Source organism: Sylvia atricapilla, chromosome 1, assembly GCF_009819655.1.
Source record: "Sylvia atricapilla isolate bSylAtr1 chromosome 1, bSylAtr1.pri, whole genome shotgun sequence".
Classification (NCBI taxonomy): domain Eukaryota; kingdom Metazoa; phylum Chordata; class Aves; order Passeriformes; family Sylviidae; genus Sylvia; species Sylvia atricapilla.
In genome coordinates, this window is record NC_089140.1 from 80,291,018 (window position 1) to 80,311,924 (window position 20,907).

At 38.4% G+C, this 20,907-nt stretch overlaps 1 protein-coding gene across 3 annotated transcripts in view; it reads left to right on the forward strand.

Moving 5' to 3' along the window:
- Window positions 1-20,907, forward strand: part of CTNND2 (catenin delta 2) — a 633,671-nt gene that overhangs the window by 402,123 nt on the left and 210,641 nt on the right. For all 3 annotated transcript variants that reach the window (XM_066326477.1, XM_066326491.1, XM_066326484.1), the window contains one exon: window positions 2,615-2,867. In XM_066326477.1, coding sequence (XP_066182574.1) covers window positions 2,615-2,867 — 253 coding nt within the window. The remainder of the gene's footprint in view (window positions 1-2,614; window positions 2,868-20,907) is intronic.

Sequence of the window (20,907 nt, forward strand, 5' to 3'; positions counted from 1 at the left end):
TTTACATACACTTATTTTTACAAAAATGTCTGCTAAAGCATAGCCCTTTTACAGTCAATGACAGTGAATGTAGTCAAGTTAGATGTAGGAGATTTTCTGAAGCGTTAGTTGTTTGGGTTTTTTGTTTTTCTTTTAATTAATCTGAGTAACACTGTCCAAATACACACAATTGTGAATGTTTAAGTCATAGATTTGTCTCATTCTCGTATTCTGAGTATCGCATTTCTGTGCTCATTGTGCTAAAGTTCAAAAAGAAGTAACAGCATGCAGGAAGGTAATTTCAGAAATGAATCAGAGTGACTGGAGAAGCTTGTAGGTGTTAGTATGACAGCCAGTTTCAGTTCATATAAATACCTATTTTGATAACAAGACAAAGGAGAAAATAGAAAGAAAACTTATCAAATAATTAAAAAACAAACATGATTTCCATTGAACTGTCTTGCAAAGAAGATGAAGGAAATATAGTGAATATTTTGGAAAGCAGTCAACATTACAATGAAGTTCTTGTTTTCAGCAGGATTGGTGTTGTAAAGTTTTTTAGTGATTCCCCTTACAATTTGTCAAAAGGTAGTAGCATATTCTATGGAATGACAGTGCTTAAGCGTATGCTATTTCAGTATACAATTACATTTTCTCTTTCTCACTTCAAAATATTTCTAGTTTGTTTTTCTAACTTGAGGAAATTTCTAACTTGTTTTATTACTCTGTTTCTCACTAGGCACCTGATTTTGGTTTTGAACTCTGTATTTTCTGTTAAAATGTGATGTTTGTCTTTCTTTCTAACACTGAATTTAGCATGATTTGTGCATGGGATGTATAAATATGCTGATACTGTTAATGTATTTGAAATGATGCAGTTTTATGAAAAGGTTTGTGTGTCTTGATTACTCATTTCTTAAGGAGGTATGTATATATATATATGTATACACTAGTAGTTAAACCAAAACAATATATGTAAAGTGTTGCTGTATATGTGAGTAAATGTGATTGTAGAATCATAGACTGGTTTGGGTTTGAAAGGACCTTTAGGGTCATCCAGTTTCAACCTCCTGCAGTGAGCAGGGACCTTTTCAACCAGGTCAAGTTGCTTAAACTCTGTTCAACCAGACTTTGAACACTTCCAGGGGTGGGATAATAAGTGGGTGATCCCGCTTTCTTATGTTTGTAATAAAGTGACGATTCTTGCTATTGTAAAATTCAATATTTCAGAACCATAAGGAAAAAAAAAAAACTAATGAAAAAATTCAAAATAAATTTAAAATTTTCAGTTGTATTTTTGACAAGTACAAGGTCATTCAAAACCATGGTAATTGTATTTAAAGCTCACTGTATTTAATTTGCTGACATTTTGAGATAAAATGCTTAAAATCCCTTTCATTGACTTATAATGCATTAACTATTTATTTTTTAAATGTGCATGCCAATAAATAATTGGGAAATCTGTTATGAAACCTATCTTTTCAGTATGTGGTTTTGTCTACAGTTTAGCATATGAATTTGACCCAGCTAAAAATAGCCCTGGACTCAGGCCACTCGTTTTGGCAAAAGTATTCTTGTTGTCTTGGGACAGGAGGAAATGGCAACCACCACAAGTTCATGTGCCACTTCAAACAGTCCAAATTTTCTTCTGAGCAGAGCCAGCATTTAATTTCTTTCTGTCTCCAGGCCAAAGATCATGTGGGTATTGGTCCTCTTGCCCTCACAGTGATAATCCATTTGCCATTAACTGGACTTTGGTTCTAAAATACTGCGTGTTTAATCCAGTAGACTGCATCTCCACTACCCAGTGCTGTAACAGAAAGATAATGGGCTGCAAGAGAGATTAATAAGATTTTTGAGTCGCAAAAGCATTAAGTCAGTTTAAAGCTATTGGTTAAGCTGCTCAGAACTGGTAATGCATTAATCTTGAGCTGTGGTGTGTAAGCGCAGCTGCTGCTGGCGTGCATTAAGACCTCTACATGGTCACCTTGTGCTTAGCTCTTTTTCAGACTGAGTTAGCAATTACGCTCTCCTAAGTCTTAGCTTAAGGTGAATTTGCAGGAGATCGGCTACCAAAGCACATGCAGTGATTCTCAGTAGCAGGTGTCTGGTTTTACCTGCTTTGTGGATGCCAGGGCTACAAATCTGGGATGGCTGGATACTTCTTCTGCTGTAGAGCCGTCTGTCTCAGTTTGGACTCTTGAGCCTGCTTTGATCCTCCTTCTGTTGGTGGACCTGACTGACTTCCACCCCTGTAAGGACTGCAAAAGCCTCACTCAGTGGTGGTTGTGAACCTTAGCTTGAATATTCCCATGCTGCTTCTGCACTTCATTTCGTGTTAGGGCAGTTAGAACCGCAGGTGAAAATACCTCTCCAATCTGTTTAATTAGTGTGAAGGTCTTCCAGTCCAGAACTGGCATGTCATTTAGAAATTTGTTTGATGGTAATTTCCTTCTGAGGTTTGGAAAATGACAATGTTGCTTGTTTCTTTTTGTTTGTTTTTTTTCTCATTCTTTTTGAACCCTCGTTTTATATGTGTGTGTTTTTCGTTTTTTTTTCCTCTGCCTAGACCTGGTTAACCATTTCTGTGAACAGGTCCTCAATTTTTTACTTTGTCCCTACTTTCCTGTCGTAGCCCCATCTTCCCCTGGTGTCGACTCCGTACCCTTACAGCGCACAGGCAGTCAACACGGCACACAGAACGCAACCGCGACCTTCCAGAGGGCCAGCTATGCGGCCGGCCCAGCCTCCAATTACGCAGACCCCTACCGACAGCTGCAGTATTGTCCTTCTGTTGAATCACCATACAGCAAATCTGGGCCAGCCATCCCACCCGAAGGGACCTTGGCTAGGTCACCTTCCATTGATAGCATTCAGAAAGATCCCAGGTGGGTGAAACCTTCTTCATTGTCTTTTATTTCTTGCTCGTGCTGAGATTTGCAATTGCGGTTTGCTTTGGTGTTTCTGCTGTTGGGTATTTTAAAAAAAACCACCTGGGGTGGTACATGGGAGACTTTGTTTGCATGACAGCATTGTCCTAATGCTTCACCTTGGAAAGCTCTCATGAGCTGTTGTGTGCAATGAAATGATAGGTGTGGTCTTGAATGTGTGTGTGTTTAGCCTGCTTTCAGTAGTGCCACCCCTCAAAAGCTTAAGAAAAGTAATTTTCTCTGGAAATGGGAGGAGTGGAGTGACTGTTGACTCTGTAGACATTGTGGATTGAATTTTCGAGTTTCTTCTTGGGCAGAAGTTGTTGCAGTTCTTGGTTTGTCTACATGTAATGTTTATAAATGCTGCAGAAAAGGATATTTCAGTGTTGTGCAGTGAGACTGAGCAATGTGAAAGCAACATGTAGCCAGGGTTGTGTTTCATCCCATGTGTTGTACAGGCTTCCAGTGCCAGTATGTGGTAAAAGAATGTATGACTATAGCTTTGCAGAAGTGGTTATTGGAGTACATGCTTTTCAAATATTTAGCACAATTTTTAATGTTGTTAGTGACCATCCTCACCTGCTTAGGGAAGGTGCAAGGAGAAAACTTTACAGCCCAAGCAGGCATATAGATTAGAGAGAGAATTTTCTGGGAAATTACTTGACTTCCATGATAACCGCAACAGAAATGCTAGCAGCAATCCTCAGTGCACTTTGTGATTTTGTTCAGTTTTCTGAGGGAAAAGAAAGCTATTCTCTTTGGTAATTCGAGTTTAAACTTGTTGAAAGTGTTAGTTTATACTAAGGTTTTTCTTTGGCAGATGGTGTGATTTATTTGTTTGCTTGCTGTAATGTGTAATTTAATGATAGGAGAATCAAAAAATTTGCCTGCAACAAAAATGCTGGAGGTTTTTAAGTAACAATTTGAAAAGACTTCTTTCCCAAAATTAAGAAAAAAAAATCATAAACTAATTCTTTACTTGTTTAGCATTATAGCAGTTCTTTCTCTCTCTCTACCCAGGAACAAAACAGCAGATAACGTTTTATAGCACATCAGAAACATCACTGCCTGCAGGGTTTTACTTGTTGAGAACACTACTGTCAACTTTTTTTTTTTCCCCCTTAACTTTAACAGCAGAAATTTGAAAAAAAAAACTAACATAATTGCTCCCCTTCTTCCCCCTGCCCCAAAGGAAACCTTAGTAATGAGAGGGAAAAAGTCTTTTTCTGAAACGGTGGTATTATATTTCTATTCCAGAATATAAGAGCCTGTGTAGAAAAAAGAGCTTTGCTTTGTAATTGTGTTACGTTGGAAGTTAAAGAAACTTAGATTAGGAGTGCACTAGACCAAAGGAGAAGTGACTGTAATCAATAGGGAATGTTCTTAGGAGAAGTATGATGGTGTTGAAAATGCTATTCCCTGTAAACAGGAAAGACATATTTACAGTGTCTCTACAGGTCTTAGACATAATATCTTTTTAAGAAAAGGTTATTTCTTTTCAATTCCTTTGCTATCACTTTGCAACTGTTAGCCAGTTAATGTATAGGATATGTGCTAATATTTTTCATTTGCTTCTTTTTTGGTTCTTTGTCTTGTGGTACTATTTGTACATTCATGAGTATTGATTTCTGTAGGTAAAATAGGAGCAAGCAGGCATCTAGGTATAAAATGAATTTCATAAGCGCTTTAGAGGGGATCATTAAATATTATTACTGATTACTATTAGATGGATTGGAAATTTGCACAAAACTTTTGTAAATAGATTTGCATTCCTCTTGATTTCATTCATTTGATCCATAGGCTGTGTGTGGTATATATTAATATTTCTGCCCTTGCACGTTGGTTTGAATAGCTCCAATAAAGAAATGTGAGAGACACACTTGATTATATTATGCCTTAATCCCCAGAAGCCATACTCCACCAAGGAAGACTGACTTGTGGCCTACAGCAGTTACTGATCATTCAGCTATTGGAAAGACATTGAATGTTTGAAAGGAGTTTGGAGAAAAGTAACAAAAGCAGTCAGAATGCTTTTAATGTGTTGATTTATATGAATGGATTACAAAAATGCCAGTGTATTAGAAATGTGGAAATGATAAAATGAAAGACTTTCCAGATACTTCAGAAAATAATATGGAAGGGTAGAAATTACATAGGGTAGAATGTGGGAGATACAACCAGGAGAAGGAAAATGACCCAAATGCAATACAGGCCTTCAGTGGCTGTGTTGTGCTGTGTGCCCCAATTTTTATAACTGTGTTGCCAGTTATATCTTACACAGCAAGAAAAAAATACACAGGTTGGTCAGCAGCTGCACTTTGTCAACTGAGAAGTCACACATGTCTTTACAGCCATGTTGCTGCTCTTGTTGGCTGGTTGGTTGGAATGTCTTGTGACTGTCACAAATTGTAGAGGGCAATAGTCAGCATCATTTTCAGACGCCAAACTTACCTGTCCAACCAGGAGTCCAAAAAAATACTCAGTGGCAGAGAAAAATCTGCAAGACAAAAGCACACTATCTGCAGGCTTTTGATTAGCATTTCCTATGTGTCACTCAGCTCAAGATGAAAAAGTAGATATCCAGAAAAGATTGTACTCACCCTAATAAGCAATTAGCATTTCTAAAATTGAACATAATTTTCTGGAATCTCAAATTCAGACAAAGTTTCTATATGGAGGCCCAGAAAAGTGGTTGGCAGGCACTGATGTAATTGACAATTTTTTCCACTGCTTTCACCATGTAGTTTGTCTTACTGATACTCCTAATTTTAAATACGTGTTCTGAACTGACATTTGGCAAATGAAATTTTAGCTCAACATCTGTTCTGCATCATCCAGCTGTCATAAAATGCAGTTCTTTGTTCATTAACTTAAAGTTTAGGACAAAAACGTAATGAAAAGAGGGGATTGAGATGTTTACAATCAAGTTTGTGGCAGGGGATAATTTTTAATTTATGCAGGTAGACTGTTAGCTCATAGGAGCTCATAAACAGGTAGTAAAAACTTCACACATCTATACTGTTGGAGAGTGAGGCTTTGCTGTTTAAGAAGGAAATAAGTCCCATATCACTGTCAGAAATAATACTTAAATTCTGCATATGGGAAATGGAAAAGTTCATATCATTAGAGACTGATTTTTCAGACCATGCTTTTATGTTTACTTCATATAAAAAAGGACAAGAAATATGCAGTAGGGCTGTGGTGTCAACTGTTTTGTGCCATAATCTCTTCTTTGAAGATGTGGTATAAGGAGGGAAAGGACACAATATTTCTTTTATAATTATTTGGTTTCTTCTGAACTTTGAATGAGAGAAGTCTTGAGTATTTTAAAGTATCAGAAATTAATGTTAATGTGATATTTTCCAGCCTACTTTCATGAAGGAAGATTAATCTGTCTCTTGGCACCAACAAATTATCTGTGGTTTGTGTATACTTCTTATTATTGCTATTATTTTATTATCATTTTATTTTTCAGTTTTATTTTGGCTATTTCGAAATTTTAGCAGAATGTGGGAGTCCTAGAAATAGAAATGTTGGGATCCAGTTGTCAGTATGTGTGCCTTCCAGATTTTATACCAAAATCTGAATTTGCCAAATGTGTATAAATTACTTAATTTTTGAAGTTTTAACCTAGTAAGACACCATGTACATGTACCGCTGCTGCGAAGTACACTTGCTCCACAACAGATGAAAAAGAACCTTTTCCTATCCTCCATTTAAATACATACTGATGAGGTTTTGTGGTTGCAGTGTTTTTGCTGGTTTATGAACTCAGACTGTGTGGTTTGATGTGTCCAGTCACCAGGTGTCCTTCATTGTCGTGTGACTTCCCACCTGTTTTTATTTACACCCATATACACAGGTCATCGCCTGCAAAGAAGCTGTCAAGAAGCTGAGGTAACAGCAAGAATTATGTAGAAATACACTCCACCATAGCTACCAAAGTGATTTTCAGAGCTCACTGTCGATTTTCATACTGGAATTGTATTGATCTGCAGTTAAAACTTTCGCTGGCTTTCACTGGCGTAACTTTTCATTTGTTTCAGAACCTTTAGAACTGTTTATTCAAAAAAGTGGGATAAATTGGTGAATGAAACTGTAAAATTATAGAACAGACTGCAATAATGATTGGGCTCTTGTTAAAAAAGAAAAAAAAATTATCATTAGAGAATCATGTTACTTCACAAGAAAAAAAGACCTTAAACCCAGTTATCTTGTAGTATTTCTCACCTTTAGAACTATCTGGATGTAACTCAGCACAGAGACAAAAGTTTTCCAGGTATTGCATGATTTAACTGTAATATCCTGAAACATTTCTGCATTTCAGAGTCAACTTCTCATTTCATTACTTCTGCTGACCTTAATTTCCTCCTAAGCAGAAAACAACAGTGCTATCTATCTTCTAAACTTTTAAACTGGCTTTCTTTTCACTTATGAAAGGGTATAAATTAGATTGCAACATTTTGTGTGAACTGTAAATTTCAAAACTCATCTTTTTTCTCTTTCTTTTTTTTCAAGAAATATATTTCATTTGCAAAATGCAAGCTAGAGAACATTCTTCTTCTGTATGAAAAATGATAGAAGTAAAATAAACTCTAGTTTAATTTCTGTGCTCCCGTGAAACTGCTTATGAGATTAGCACACTGAGTTTGGAGCGTGGCCTGTTAAATGTTTCTGCAGGAGTCTTCTCCAAATATTTAATCTCACTTTGTTACAAGGATTGTCTTGGTATTAACAGTGTTAGTCTGCTGTAAGTCTGAATAGCAGCCAGGCAGTCTGAGAGTCTAAAGCAGTAAGAAAATAACAGTATAATACTGCATGGATGGGACGTTGGCAGTCTTAGTGGGAATGTTTCTGGTAGTTTCTTTGGGAAGGGTTGTCACCTTCAGAAAGAAACTTCTGGTGAGATAGAAGTGACTACGGTACAGCTGGTGGCAGCAGTATGCAGTAGTGCTGTTTTCAGGCCTGAGACATGGGCTGGGGTTTTCAGAATCCCAAGGGATTGGTGGTGGCATTGGTGGGTTTCTGACCCAACTCTCTAATGCAAGGTGTAGAAGATTGAAGTTCACATTCCCAGTCTGGATGAGACAGAATGGGGCTTGCAGATACTCTTCCTGCTTTTATGTGACACAAGGCACGATAGGCAGCTGTCCTTTTCTCTTGATTGTTTTCAAAGGTCCCTCTTACCCTTATCTGAAATTAAGGGTAAAGGGGAAGGTTTCTCCGAAGGTGGTGGTAGTAGGGCAGCCGTGCGAAACACACTTTTAGTGAATCAGGGAATGTAAATTTTGGCAGTGTAGGCTTATCTCCAGAAGGAAATGGTTCTATTTTCTAGGTCCTGTGAACACCCTAAGAATTTTTTTTTCCTTAAGATTTGCTTAGACCAGGCTCCTTGTATTGGTAGAACCTATGGAAATGTGTTTGAGAGCACTCATTTCATAATCTGTGTTTAAGTATTTCTTTCATACAGGAAGAAAATGCCAGGTTTATTTTCCTTACACAGAAATCTTACAATCTCTCAGGATTTAATCTATACTCCTCTGAGTATGAAAAACTGACCCCACAAGAAAAAATTTGAAGAGTCTAAACAGAATAAAATTACACCAAATTCAAGAATAACAAGTCTGGAGCACATTGCAATTCTTCATACAGATGTCTTCTACATGGAAGGTGGGAATTTTTACTTAGTGGGTAAGTCAGTTTTTGAAAAGCATAGCAGCTATGGTAAAATAAACAGCAGTCTGTTTCCCTCTCTTGATGAAGATAATTAGGGATGAATTTTGCTTCCTTAAAGTACATGAGGCTGGAATCCATAGACTATCCTACAGTCTGTTAAATTGGGATTTCGGGACCTAGCTGGAAACCTTGTCTGGAAAAGATTTTCCCAGAGAGTATTTAGTTCCAGCTTGAGCAGGCCAAAATAAACAAGCATCCTTCTGGTCCTTGCAGGTGTCAGCTTATGACAAGGTAAAGAATTGATATCCAGAACTGGTAAAACTTACTTTAATGTGTATTTGAGCACATTGCAGTATGTGCCAACACTTCCTGTCTTTGCACTGTTTACATTGAGTGGTTTATAAATGGCTGGGGAGGCGTTGGGCACAGGTGGAGCCATCGCACAGCACGGCAAACGCAATTCAGTATATACGGAATTATCCACCTGTATTTGCTATTTTTCCTCACTGGAATTTGCCCTATATTGTTTACCAACTTTCTTTCTCTAGGATAAATGCTTGGTAGTAAAAAAAACAAAACAAAACAAAAAAACAAAAAAAACCAAACAAACAAAGAAAGAAACAGAAAATTAAAAAAAAAAAACTATTTAGAACTGTAAGTCTACAGTAATAATTCAGCTCTGCTTTTAGTTCATGGAGTACTTACTACCCTCTTTGTCTTCTTTTTGACTGGTACCATGTCTTGGTTTGAAAGAGGTATCTGCTAAGGAGGGGGGGGGCCTCTCCAAATTATTATAATTTACAAAATTAAAGGAGCTTTCAGGCAGAGGTATGGGGGTAGGAATAACAGTTCTTTGCTAGTATGTATAACCAGGCAAACAAACAACAGCAACTACAGCAATAATAATACCAGAACCAGGAACCTCAAGGGGCTTTGTTTCACAAAGCTCGGGGCAGTTCAGTGTCTTGGGACTCTCAGAGCAATCACACTGGAACGGTGGAAAACCCTGGGCTGGTGGATGATCAGAAGCACTGTCGGTGGTAGCTGGAATGTCAGGGATGTCCCAGCATGGCAGGGCAGTGCGGGGCCACAGAGTAGCAAAAAGCCTCAAGGCAGTGCAGAAGAAAGGGCAGCAGTGGGACAAGGCTGGCCTGGCAGGGCAGGAGAAGGCGAGCTCAGAGTTCCGGGGCCCACGAGCAGGTGGTAGTGGATTTTCTCAGGACCGGACCCGGCTGGGTCAGTGAACTCCTCCTGCAGCAGGCAGCAGCCTGACCGTGTCCTCTCCCATGCAATGCTTAGAGCAAGAGAGGAAGCAGCCCCCAGTCCTGTCCTTATCTCCACTTCCTGACTTTGGGCCACCTCTTTCTTTTGGTCAAGCACCCTTAAGTACCCAGTACTTAGTCTCCTAGCAACTTATGGGGAAAAATTCTTTAAGGTAAAAAAAGGAACAAACATAATCCCCGACATACCATTTTGCTGACAGTGCAAGAGGGCACTCAGTAATGTTGCCATCCAGCCACTCTTTCAAGAAGTCAAATAGTATCATTAGAAAGTCTGCTCTATTGTGATCACAAAACATCACCCTTTCAGAATATTACACTAACGTGGATGCTTCTGGTCCGTGTAGTTTGAATTATGAGTATGTCCAGGAGAGCTTACAGTTCCTAACCTGTGAGCAGAGTAGAAGAGGTTATATGTAGCTGTTTTATTTGTCAGGTTATTTAGCAGTGTGCAGGGTATAATTTTTAGAGGGATGATACCTTGTCTCTTGTTTTGATCTGCAAGTTTAGCTCTTCCAATCCTCTTCCTTCACCATAAAGTAATTCCTTTCCATTGTGCTGAAGGGAGAGAAGCAAAAAGCTCTTCAGGTACTTGTGACTGAGGCAGGATGCTGGCAGGAGAGCCACATAGTGTGGTAAGTGCACTTCTAATAGCTCAGGGGAGATGTGACTAATGTTTCCTTTTTGAAGTTCTGTTATTTCTAACCTTCCTTCCTCCCCAGTGCTGGTCTACCACTTAAAGGACAGGAACAAAGCCCTTCGCGCCCTTTCTTTCTTCGTCTGTGTACGTTGTGTATTTTAATGGCCTCATTCATCCAAGAAGCAAGTGGACAGTGTACTTCATACTGTTCATAGCTCATGACTGGTTCTTGCATGGCATTACTGAGCTTCTAATGGCAAACACAGGTTTCAGTGCAGTTTTTGGCTTTGTTTGCCACACATTTTGCTTAGCATCCTATGGCTCATTTGCAAACTTTGACAGATGCAGAATCTGTGTGGTGCCTTTCTGTGATGACAGACTGTATGAGCCAGGAAATGTTCTAAGTATGTTTTCTAACCAGATATTAAAAGCAAGGAGAAGAATCATACTTTCAGTCTTTACTGGGCTCATGTAAGCTGTTACGATCTTCTGGCAAGATAAACCACATAAGAAGCTTCTCAGTAGTAGCTCTTGGACATCTCATTAGCCAAATTGATAATAATGATCTTACTGTTTACAGGGACATTGAGAATAAGTTCAATTTTTAAGGTGCTTTGAAGTTCAAAGGATAATCTTGCTTTTACTTTCGTGGGAACTACGATGGGAGCAGAAGAAGAGAAATAGATGGAGAAGATGACTAGGGAAAATTTTAAAGAAGTGATATGATATCAGGATGCATAGTGCCAATTTTTTTCATCAAAAGAAGCAACTGAAAGTCATCCTCGATCCTGAGACAAATTGCCTTGCAGAGATTGTTAGTTTCGGAAGCTGGACCTCAGTGTTGTGTACCATAGCTATTTTATAAGCAGGAAACAAAAGTTAACATTGAGAGTGCAGAACATTTCTGCAAGATAATAACATCCAGCATTTGCTGAAAAAACCCTCTAGTGTAGAGCAGAGCTAAAATGTTTGAAAGGAAAGAATGGTCAACAGCTTTTATTAGTTTCTAACAGAACTTGATAGCTTTTATAAATTAAGAGCTTGACTTTAAGAACTTCACCTCTGTGTAGATTTAAAATGTTATCCTATCTCTGCCAGTTCACTCGAGGTGACAAAATCACAGAATATGCTGAGTCAGAAGGGGCCGATAAGGATCATTGAAATAGAATGGTCCTTGCACAGGACACACCAGGAGTCACACCATATGCCTGAGAGCATTGTCCAAATGCTTCTAGAACTCCGTCAGGCTTGATGCTGTGACCTGTGGAGGTCCCTGTGGAGCCTGTCCCAGTGCCCAATCTGTGGGTGAAGAACCTTTTCCTGATACCCAATCTAAACCTTCTCTGACACAACTCAGGCCATTCCCATTGGGTCTGTCAGTGTCGCCACAGAGAAGAGATCTGTGTCTGCCCCTCATAAGGAAGTGTAGACTGCAATGAGGTCTCCCCTCAGTCTCCTCCAGGTTCAACAGACCAAGTGACCTCAGCCACTCCTCATATGGCTTCCCCTCAAGGCCCTTCACCATCTTCATAGCCTTCTTTTGAGATCAGAGCCTGATGTGAAGTCCAGCTTTTCTTTCTCTGGTGCATCACCATTTCCCTGGTGATCTCCACCACCTTCACTTAGATTGTTCTTTCTCAGCCTACTCCACTGCCCCACTCCAGGAGCTCAGTGAGCAAGCAAGGTTCACAGATGCACCTCAGTTCTTAGCATTAAGCAAGCGGTTTCCTAGGAAGCAAAAGATACCACTGATCCCATGGAAAACTGCAGCCATAGTTGCCAGGGAAACTCCTAGTCTCTAGACTTACTGTGAAATATTTAGGGTTTTTACTTGGTTGGTTTGGGTTCATTTTTTTAAGCCACTGCAACACCAGTGGGACCACTTGCTGCTTAGCTTGCCGTTTACCATTAATAATTTGGGGGTCATGTGTGTCTTCACTGTTTAATGAAGTGGAAGGATCTGGATAGCTGAAGACCTGGACTGAAATGGACAGGTTTTCTTAGCCCAAAGGAGGGCTAAGAGTGAGATGTCTAGGTTTCCTGAACATACCAAAGGTAAAAATGTGGATAAGGAAGGCGTATGTGGAGAAAGGAAGGGCTGTGTAAACTCTGTCCCAAGATAAAGCAAATAATTTATGTCAGGAAATTACCAAAAGCTACAGAGGCTTAAGGAAAGTATTTTAATATAATTTTTTACTCTTCAGAAATCATTTGAAGTTAGCTTGGTAGTCTTTTCCATGTAAGGACATGATGTATTTATTTCATAGATTTTGAAGAGGAGTGCTGATTTTTTGTTTTATTCTATTTTATGCTATGATTTTGTTTCTGCCTATCTGAATTTGAGCATCTTGAGTGTAAAACTTGAAAGTTTGTGCCTGATAGCTTCAGTTTAAGAAGAGTGTGGGGGTGACTGGAATGAGTGTGGACAACACAGGTGTAACAGAGTTTCTAAGTAAAAGTAACTCCATTACTTTCTAGTTAGCCACGGCTGCAAGAACATTTTGTTGATACTCCCTCTCAGAATTTGGGCTGATCCATCAGCCTCACCTACTCCAGCTCTTGTTGCTAATGTGAAAAGTGGTCCCTTTTCTTGACCAGGAGGTGGCTGCTAGGAGTCTAGGCAAAGGGTGAGCCTAGAGCAGCCTACATGTGTTTGTTTTCCAGAGGTACTGGTACTTCCCTGCTAGCTGAGTAGTAACTGCTGCCATGCCCATATTATAAGAACTTGGAGCTGTGCATCTGAAGCAGGAGTGTGCGGGGAGTTCCCTGCTTGCAGAGAGCCAGGATGCCTGGGCCTGCTCACAACAGGGGGTTTGCTGCCAGTGAAGTTTACTGCAGCTGAAGACACAAAATACTTGAACTGTTTTAGACAGTTGTAATTTATGTCCAACGATTCACAGAGAGAGGCAGCCTCCGCTGTTTGCTGAAATGGTCCTGTAATTACACACGTAGTATGTATTACATTACACCATAGTTAGATTTATGGCCTTAAAATAAAAGGAATTTCTTTTCCTCCTGCAAGAAATTAGCCTTTAAGGGCTTACCCTTTTTAGACCTTTTTAGGTTTCTTTATACTTCTGTGATTCCTTCCAGTACCTTTTAATAGGGAAGGCTTGACATTTTTCTGCATGAGAATAGCTGTCAAATGTCTTGTAGAGCTCTGGCTGCACACAAATGCGTGCACAGGGGGATCTTTTAGATGTTTTTGCTGTTAACTTTTTAGGAAAAAGTGGGAGAAAAGGATTTGATTCCTCTTGCGCCTTTACCTGAGTTTGCCATGGTTTGCCAAATTGCAGAACCTCTGTTTCAGCAAGGCATTTAATCTCTCGTATATTTAGAAATTCTTTTAAATGTGTGAAATCATCTCTGCAGGATGAAATCTTCTTTGCATAGTCTTCTCCAGTGGATGTTTTTTTCATTTGTCAGCAGCTACATTTTTTAAATGAAATTTTATCCTAAACTGTAAAGGTTTTATCTGCAGCTGTGAAGGGATAACAGATCCTGTCAGCCACTGCTTTTTCTGTGGCATGGTTCCAGCAACCATCTGTTACCTTTCTGCTTCTGCATGATTTACACACTAGAATCTCCTCTCTTAAAAAAAAAAAAATAAAATCCACAAAACAGTAGAGAAGTGCTGCACAATAGCTTCGTTTGAAGTATATAAGATTATGTAGATGATTTGAGTAAACTTGAGGGACCAGTTCTTGGGTTTAATAAGAGAGACTTTAGAGCAATTTGGTTATGCTTCATAGGAGGAAGGGACTGCCTTTTCAAAGGGGCAAATGGCCTGAACGAAATATTCTCATTCAGAAGTGTGTGTGCATGACTTCTACAGTGAAATTCAGGAGAAATGCGCACTGAACACCTCTCCACCTTTTCCTTTCCAGTTATGAGTTTGAGCTGATCAATTTTCAAGTCAGCTAGGTGGAAATACTTTCATTGAGAAGCCTGTTTATCACCCCCTATATGCCTGTAATCATATCAGTTGTACACATGGGTACAGTGAAACTGAGCCTAATAGTTCCTAATGCACAGTAGGTTTATTACTAAGCCAGATTTGCCTCATAATAATAATGCAGACAGCTTCTCAGAATAACTTGCAGTGTGAATGCAGAAGCCTTATTCCTGTTTTGTTTCGTATTCATCAGCATAAAGCTGTCTGATACTGAACTTGCATCTTTGCTTTTGTTGTTGTAAAATAAAATCAGATTTTTTATAAATAATATTTATTAATATTAAACATAACGAAGTTCTATTCTGTTTCAGTGTTTGCATTGTGGGGTTGTGGTTTTTTTTTGTAATTGGCACTAAGAATTGGGTAGGAGTCATTAGCTTCTCAACTGTTTTCTAAGAACATGCAATGAGAAAAAGTCTGCGCTTCATTGCTTAAAGAAAAAAAAAAGGTGTTTTGAAAAGGTGAAGAGAAGAACTGATGGAGCTGTTTTCTGTCAAAAGAGTTTCTTGGGAAAGAAAATCAGGAAAACTATGTATCAATCTCTAAAGTTTATTTCAGAGCACTGTTTAATTATTTTGCCTCCCTAAGTTAAGAATAGAATGGATGGCAGAGAAATGATAGAGCTGGTAGATGAATCTGAGACATGCAGAATAGTGGAAGTAGCCTGTTACACTTGTATGGAGAGTTTCAGCATGACCTGAAGAATAATTAAATGCACAAAGTAGTTTTCAAAAACATTTTAAAGAAAAAACTATTTATGAGCTCACGTCTCTAACATTTTAAACTTCTTTGGAAAATGCAGTTCTCTGCATGTGGTGTGGATTTAGTTCCTTGCTGTTGCAGGCTTCTTGGGAGAGCTAAACCTACAGTACTCCCAGTTGTGCTGAATAGAAGCAATATAAGCTAAATCCCGCAGTCTTTTCAAAGAGGAAATTCCAGTTACTCTGTAACATGACTTGGAATGGAGTAAGGGCAATAATTCAAAGAAACTTTTATTTTATTGGAATATTGACCATGAGTTTTGATCTTCAGTGGTTAAGAGGTGAATTTTTAGTTTGGGATAAAAAAATTAAAAGGATAAGAGGATAAAACTGTCATGTGACATTTTGTCAGATTACAGTGAAAATTAGTGAGGTTGAAGAATTCAGTAATGATAGTTTGAAGTTCAGCATTTTTTCTCAGTACAAGCAGAGTCTGGGGTTCTATCAGGATATTTTTCTCCACTTTGTGAATCTTGGATGTGGGAGAGAAAATGTTCAAAAGGCACGGTTTCCAAGTTCACAAAATATGTGCACTGAGAAATATGTGTAGAAAACATTTCCAGCCTGTTTCCTCTAAAATGGTCTTGTAGTTTCCCTGTACCTCTCTAAAATGCAACAGCTGAGTCTTTCAGGAGGTTCACAAGAGCTAGGAGCAGTTCAGGGATGCGGTTTTTTTTCATAATTTCAGACTAATAAATCTACTTGATTCAAACAAGAAAATAGCATTTCTTGGATAATAACTGCCTAATAACTTATCACTCAAATGATAAAATGTCAGTGTAATGAGAAGTATTTTTTACTTGTCAGCATCTCTGTAGATTCAGTTGATATGTCATGCATCCTGCTTTAAAACTTTAATTAAACTTCTGGAGAGACATGTTTTAGATTGTTCTTGCAAGACTTAAAGTTTGAACCTGAGTGGTAAAAAAGTAAAGCAAATAAACTTTTAATAGAGCAAGTAGGATTTTCCTTTGCTGGCGTTTCATTTTGTTTAGAAAATTCAGGACAAAATAATACTCTTTTGAAATGAAAGCCAGGAAAAAAGAATAAAGGCTTAACTGAGTAAATGTAGCTTTTATGTTTTCTGGCATTTTAAAGACTGATTGAGTGTTCAGAAAGTTCAGAGAGAAGAGAGATGGCGTCTTTTACATGAGTGTTGTAATATTGTAAAAAATATGATCTCTGCCTTTGTTTCTTTTACCTTAGGGAAAGAACATTTTGGCAAAGAGCATTTGCTTCTTCATTCTCCCCACACCCATGTAAAGTGTGGGCTTTGTAATACTGAATTCTCTTAGGATCCCATTGAAATGAAGACTGGTGTGAAGATTTATGTGTCTCTGTCAGTATGTGCCCGTGATAGTGATGCAACTCCCTTGAGAAGATGCAAGTTGGAATGGAAGCTGTGCAGAGTGCCTGAAGAATTACTGGCCAGCATCCTCTTTTAATATGCGAACCAAAAGTAAAAATGTGGACTAATGCTGCTGTTTCTGCACATCTTGCTAGCATTTATATGGCCCAGTGGTTTCATTTTGCTGTACGTGTTCAGTTCTAAAAGCCTCATGTTCAATTTGAAATGAGATGTGAAAAGCTGGACCGATGAAGAACGAGAGAAGGAAAGGCAGGATTAAAAACAAAAGCAGTTAAATTGTTTAGTTATGCCAAGGATTAAGAATCAGTAGTTTCTTTCTGGACAGGTCTGCTGTGAAAGCCTGTAGGAGGGTGTCATGTGAAAATGCAAAAGTGTTTTTGGAAAAGGTGGGCAGATATGTGCTCAGGGTTGTTGTCAAAGGAGCTTTTCAAAGAGTGTAGCGAAGGGCAGAACTCTGAAGGACCTTGGATGAAAACTATCTCAAAAATGTACTCAACTATATTCAACAGTCTCATGATATCATCTTGTAAAAATCAAAATTGCTTTGAAATCTTGATTGCTGGAATGAAAAGCCCACATCTTTGAAATAGAGTAGTAGTTTAACTGCACAATTATTAGGTCTGGTTAATTAACTTGGAAAAAAACCATCTGTTTTCTTTACTACTCCACACGTGCCATTTGCTAATCTTAGCTGATTATATATACATATATTTTTGTGTATATACCTATGTATGTAGTTTTAAGTAGGGCTTTTAGCTTGAGCACATGCTGGCCATGGAATGTCTTGTAAAGAAAAAGTGAAGAGTACAGGATTTTTGGGAACAATGAGACAGTGGAGGCTTTCCTGTGGAAACTTCAGTCTTTCTGTATATAGAATAAATACAATTTATATATGTAGCATGTATGCATACGTAGAAACCATAATCCATGTTTGCCTGGCTTGAATCTGTATGCTGACAGCATGTGTGTGTAGGTGGGGATATGGAGCACAGGAGCAGGGTGTGATTTTTATTCAAAGACATGTGAAATTACTTTGGTTTATAAGAAACAGTAGGATCAGTACAGCGTGAGTGGAATCTCCTTGGCTGTTGCTGAAATTCCTTGTGTAAATCAAACGGAAAGGGAATACATTTAGCTTAGATATTAGGGAGAAATTATTCATTTATGAAGGTGATGAGGCATTGGAACGGATTGCCAGGAGAAGCTGGGGATGCCCCATCTCTGGAAGTGTTCAAGGCTGGATAGGGCTTTGAGCAATGTGGTCTAGTGAAAGGTCATAGCCTGTGATCATAGGGGAGTGGAACTGGAAGATCCAAAATCCCTTCCAGCCCAAACCATTCAGTTTGATTCTGTGAAATGCTATGATTCTGTGAAATGCTGAAAAGCACTTGGCCTGATGTAGACCCCAGCCTCTCCAGCACTTTTCACATAGAAACCTCATGTTCAAAGGACATGGTCTGTCCTATGTCACCTTCAGAAAAGATATATGTTATGTCCTCTACTTAAGGTAGAATCATTGTCCATATACTTTAAGGTCTTCGTGCTGGTCTATCCAAAGTATCTTCTCTGTTCTCTGAAATTACAAGCTCAGGACGTACAAATTTTATATATGCAAATTCAATTGCAGCAGCTAGTTTTATTTATGCCATGGGGATTTCCTTGATTATAAAGTGGAAACTGCAGTATCATTTTATTTGAGGTATTTGTGATGGTTTTCACTGACAGACAGCTCAAGAAAGAGTCATGGTTATTTTCAGTGTTTAAGTTACAGGCAAGTTTCAGAGAATCTCTTTTATTTCCATGGTTTCAAATGCAGAGTAAATAGGGATGCTTTGTCAAAAACAAATGAAAATAATATGAGTATTCGAAACAGAATAATATATTACCTGGGTTTCACATTAATGTTTTCCTATAGCTTAGTACTTTACCTTGGATAGTAACATAGATCTAGTTCGGTGATTAACCAGACTGACACATGCTGCACCAAATTAACTCGGCAGGTATATTTTATGAAGAACCAAAATATGTGACACAAGGTAGTGTAATCCTGAAGTGACTAGAATTCTGATTCGGTTTATATCAGCTGATACATTTAGGAAAGGCTGGTGTCTTGCTAGGGGTGTGATATTTAGAAGCTCTCCTCCAGTAGAGCTGATCTGTGAGACTAAAGTTTTTTATCTTTGTTTCATGGCTAAGTTTATGATGGAAAGAGGCTTTCACTTCAAAAGAGGTAAAGGAATAAGTAGGATTTGGTGAAGTTCCAGCTGATTTGCTTGCTGGGTGATGTTGCTCTTCTTGGAAGATGTATGACTGAGACCTGGATTAGCCTAAACTTAAAGAGTATTAATATTTTAAAAGTATTAGTTATTATAGGGTAATAGTAATCTTCATATTAAACAAGTATGTGTACTTATTGCATATTTCATGTATACATGACCAAATTCTTTGTTGTAAAAAGATAGGTTTGCCAAACAGGACAACAAAGTTGTTTGTTTTCAAATGAGATGTAGTTATTGGCAGATATGGTACTGTTTATTTGTTTGCTTGTTTATTTGTATTAAATTTTTTATAAGAACACTTATCCCTGAATAGTCTTTTAACTTATAGATTCAAAACTTTATTTGCTGAGGACTTTTGAAATAATTTAAAAGTATTGTAGTTACATTACATAAGATGATGCTTCCGTCTTTTGGGTAGGAAGCAGATTCTCTATGTGCTTAATAGAGATTTGTGTTTTATAGCCTATTACATGAGACTGCTCTCCATGGAAGCTCAAAAACTTAGGGAAAGTAATATATTTTCTGGGTTTTTGTTTGGGATGGGTTGGTTGGTTGTTTTGGGGATTTTTTTTATTGCTGGGGAATCTCAGAAACGTTGCAAGAATACAAACCTAGTAATAGTCAAGTGAAAAATTCTCCTCATGTGTTACCTCGCCTCCAAACCAAAGACTTGAGTCTCTGATATCCTTAGAATAGATACTTTCTTCCTTTCCTGTTCTCTTATTTGACACTTTAACTAGACAGAGCTGAGTGATTTTTCAACAAGTAGCTAAAAATATGTAGGAGAGTGACAGATAGAAAACTAGTATGAATTAAAATGGTCAGAAGATTGACATGCATGTGTTTCTTCTAAATTTGTCAAAGGATAAAGCAGAAAAACTTTTAAGACCTACAATAAAGTCAACTTGCGAACTCCAAGAGCAGTATTCCTAGTTGTGAATTTGCTTCCTGCTTATATTCATCCTAGGAGGCATATCTGGCTCCTAGGCTTCTAAACCTTCAAATTTGAAATACGATATCAAAGGCATCATTCAGGATTTCCTGTCTTAATGTTTTTGGGAACTGTAGCGTGCATGTGCCCTGTCAAATAACACTTCCTTGGAATGGCAGTTGGTCTCTTCCTTTATTTCTCCTTTTTGTAAAATCATTTTTCGAGCCTCTAGTGATGTGCTGTGTGGCAGGGTGTGCAGCCATCTCATGTCATCGGGGTTTTGACACTAAAGTGGTCCCTGATGCAAGTGAGAATTCCATCCCCGTGTTTCATGCACATGCCTTTTTTTTGTCCTCACAGAGCAGGATGCTGGCCAGTTTTTTATTGGGATAACTAGTCACTCCTCTGCTGAAAGAGGAAGAGTTCAGAGCAGAATTTTATTATGGTTAAAGAAAGTGTTGTGAGTAGCGAGGAGAGTGAAGCTGAGCTCTTATTCCTTTACGTGCAAGGAAGGGTAGAACAGGCAGTGTGGTGATACTTCAGCTGTGAAGTGTAAGGCTTTAATGCCTCATCCTTCAGAATAGCTCATAGGGCAAATTACAAGTTAAATTTCATAGTGGAAGAGACACGTACTTGCTGAAGGGCTTATTTCTTGCTACACTATACACAGTATGCTTAGGCTGTATCAGTTTTGGTCTATTATTGTTTAGTACACGAACTTTCATTATTGACAATTTTCTAGCTGGTGTTGTCTGAGGTTTTTAAGAATAGGTCTAATAAGCAGAACCATATTGGTTTGGGTTGGTAGAAGAAGCTCTGAGTGTTGGTAGAAAGCTGCTGCTGAGAAATTATATATTAATTCATAGATGATAAATGCCTTTTTTGTATATCCGCCTTCGAGAAACAACTAGAAACCAGGTATGGATTTCATTTTTCAAAGTTACTAGACATGTATTGTATAATTGAAAAACTTTTCCTCTTGGCTTTCAAGCTAGTTTGAGGCACTTAGAGGAGGGTGCCTTTCTGCCTTCCTCCATGCCCCTGTCTCCTCCACAAATTGTAGTTAGACTGGAGCAGTGCAATTTATGGTGTGCCATATGGAATGCC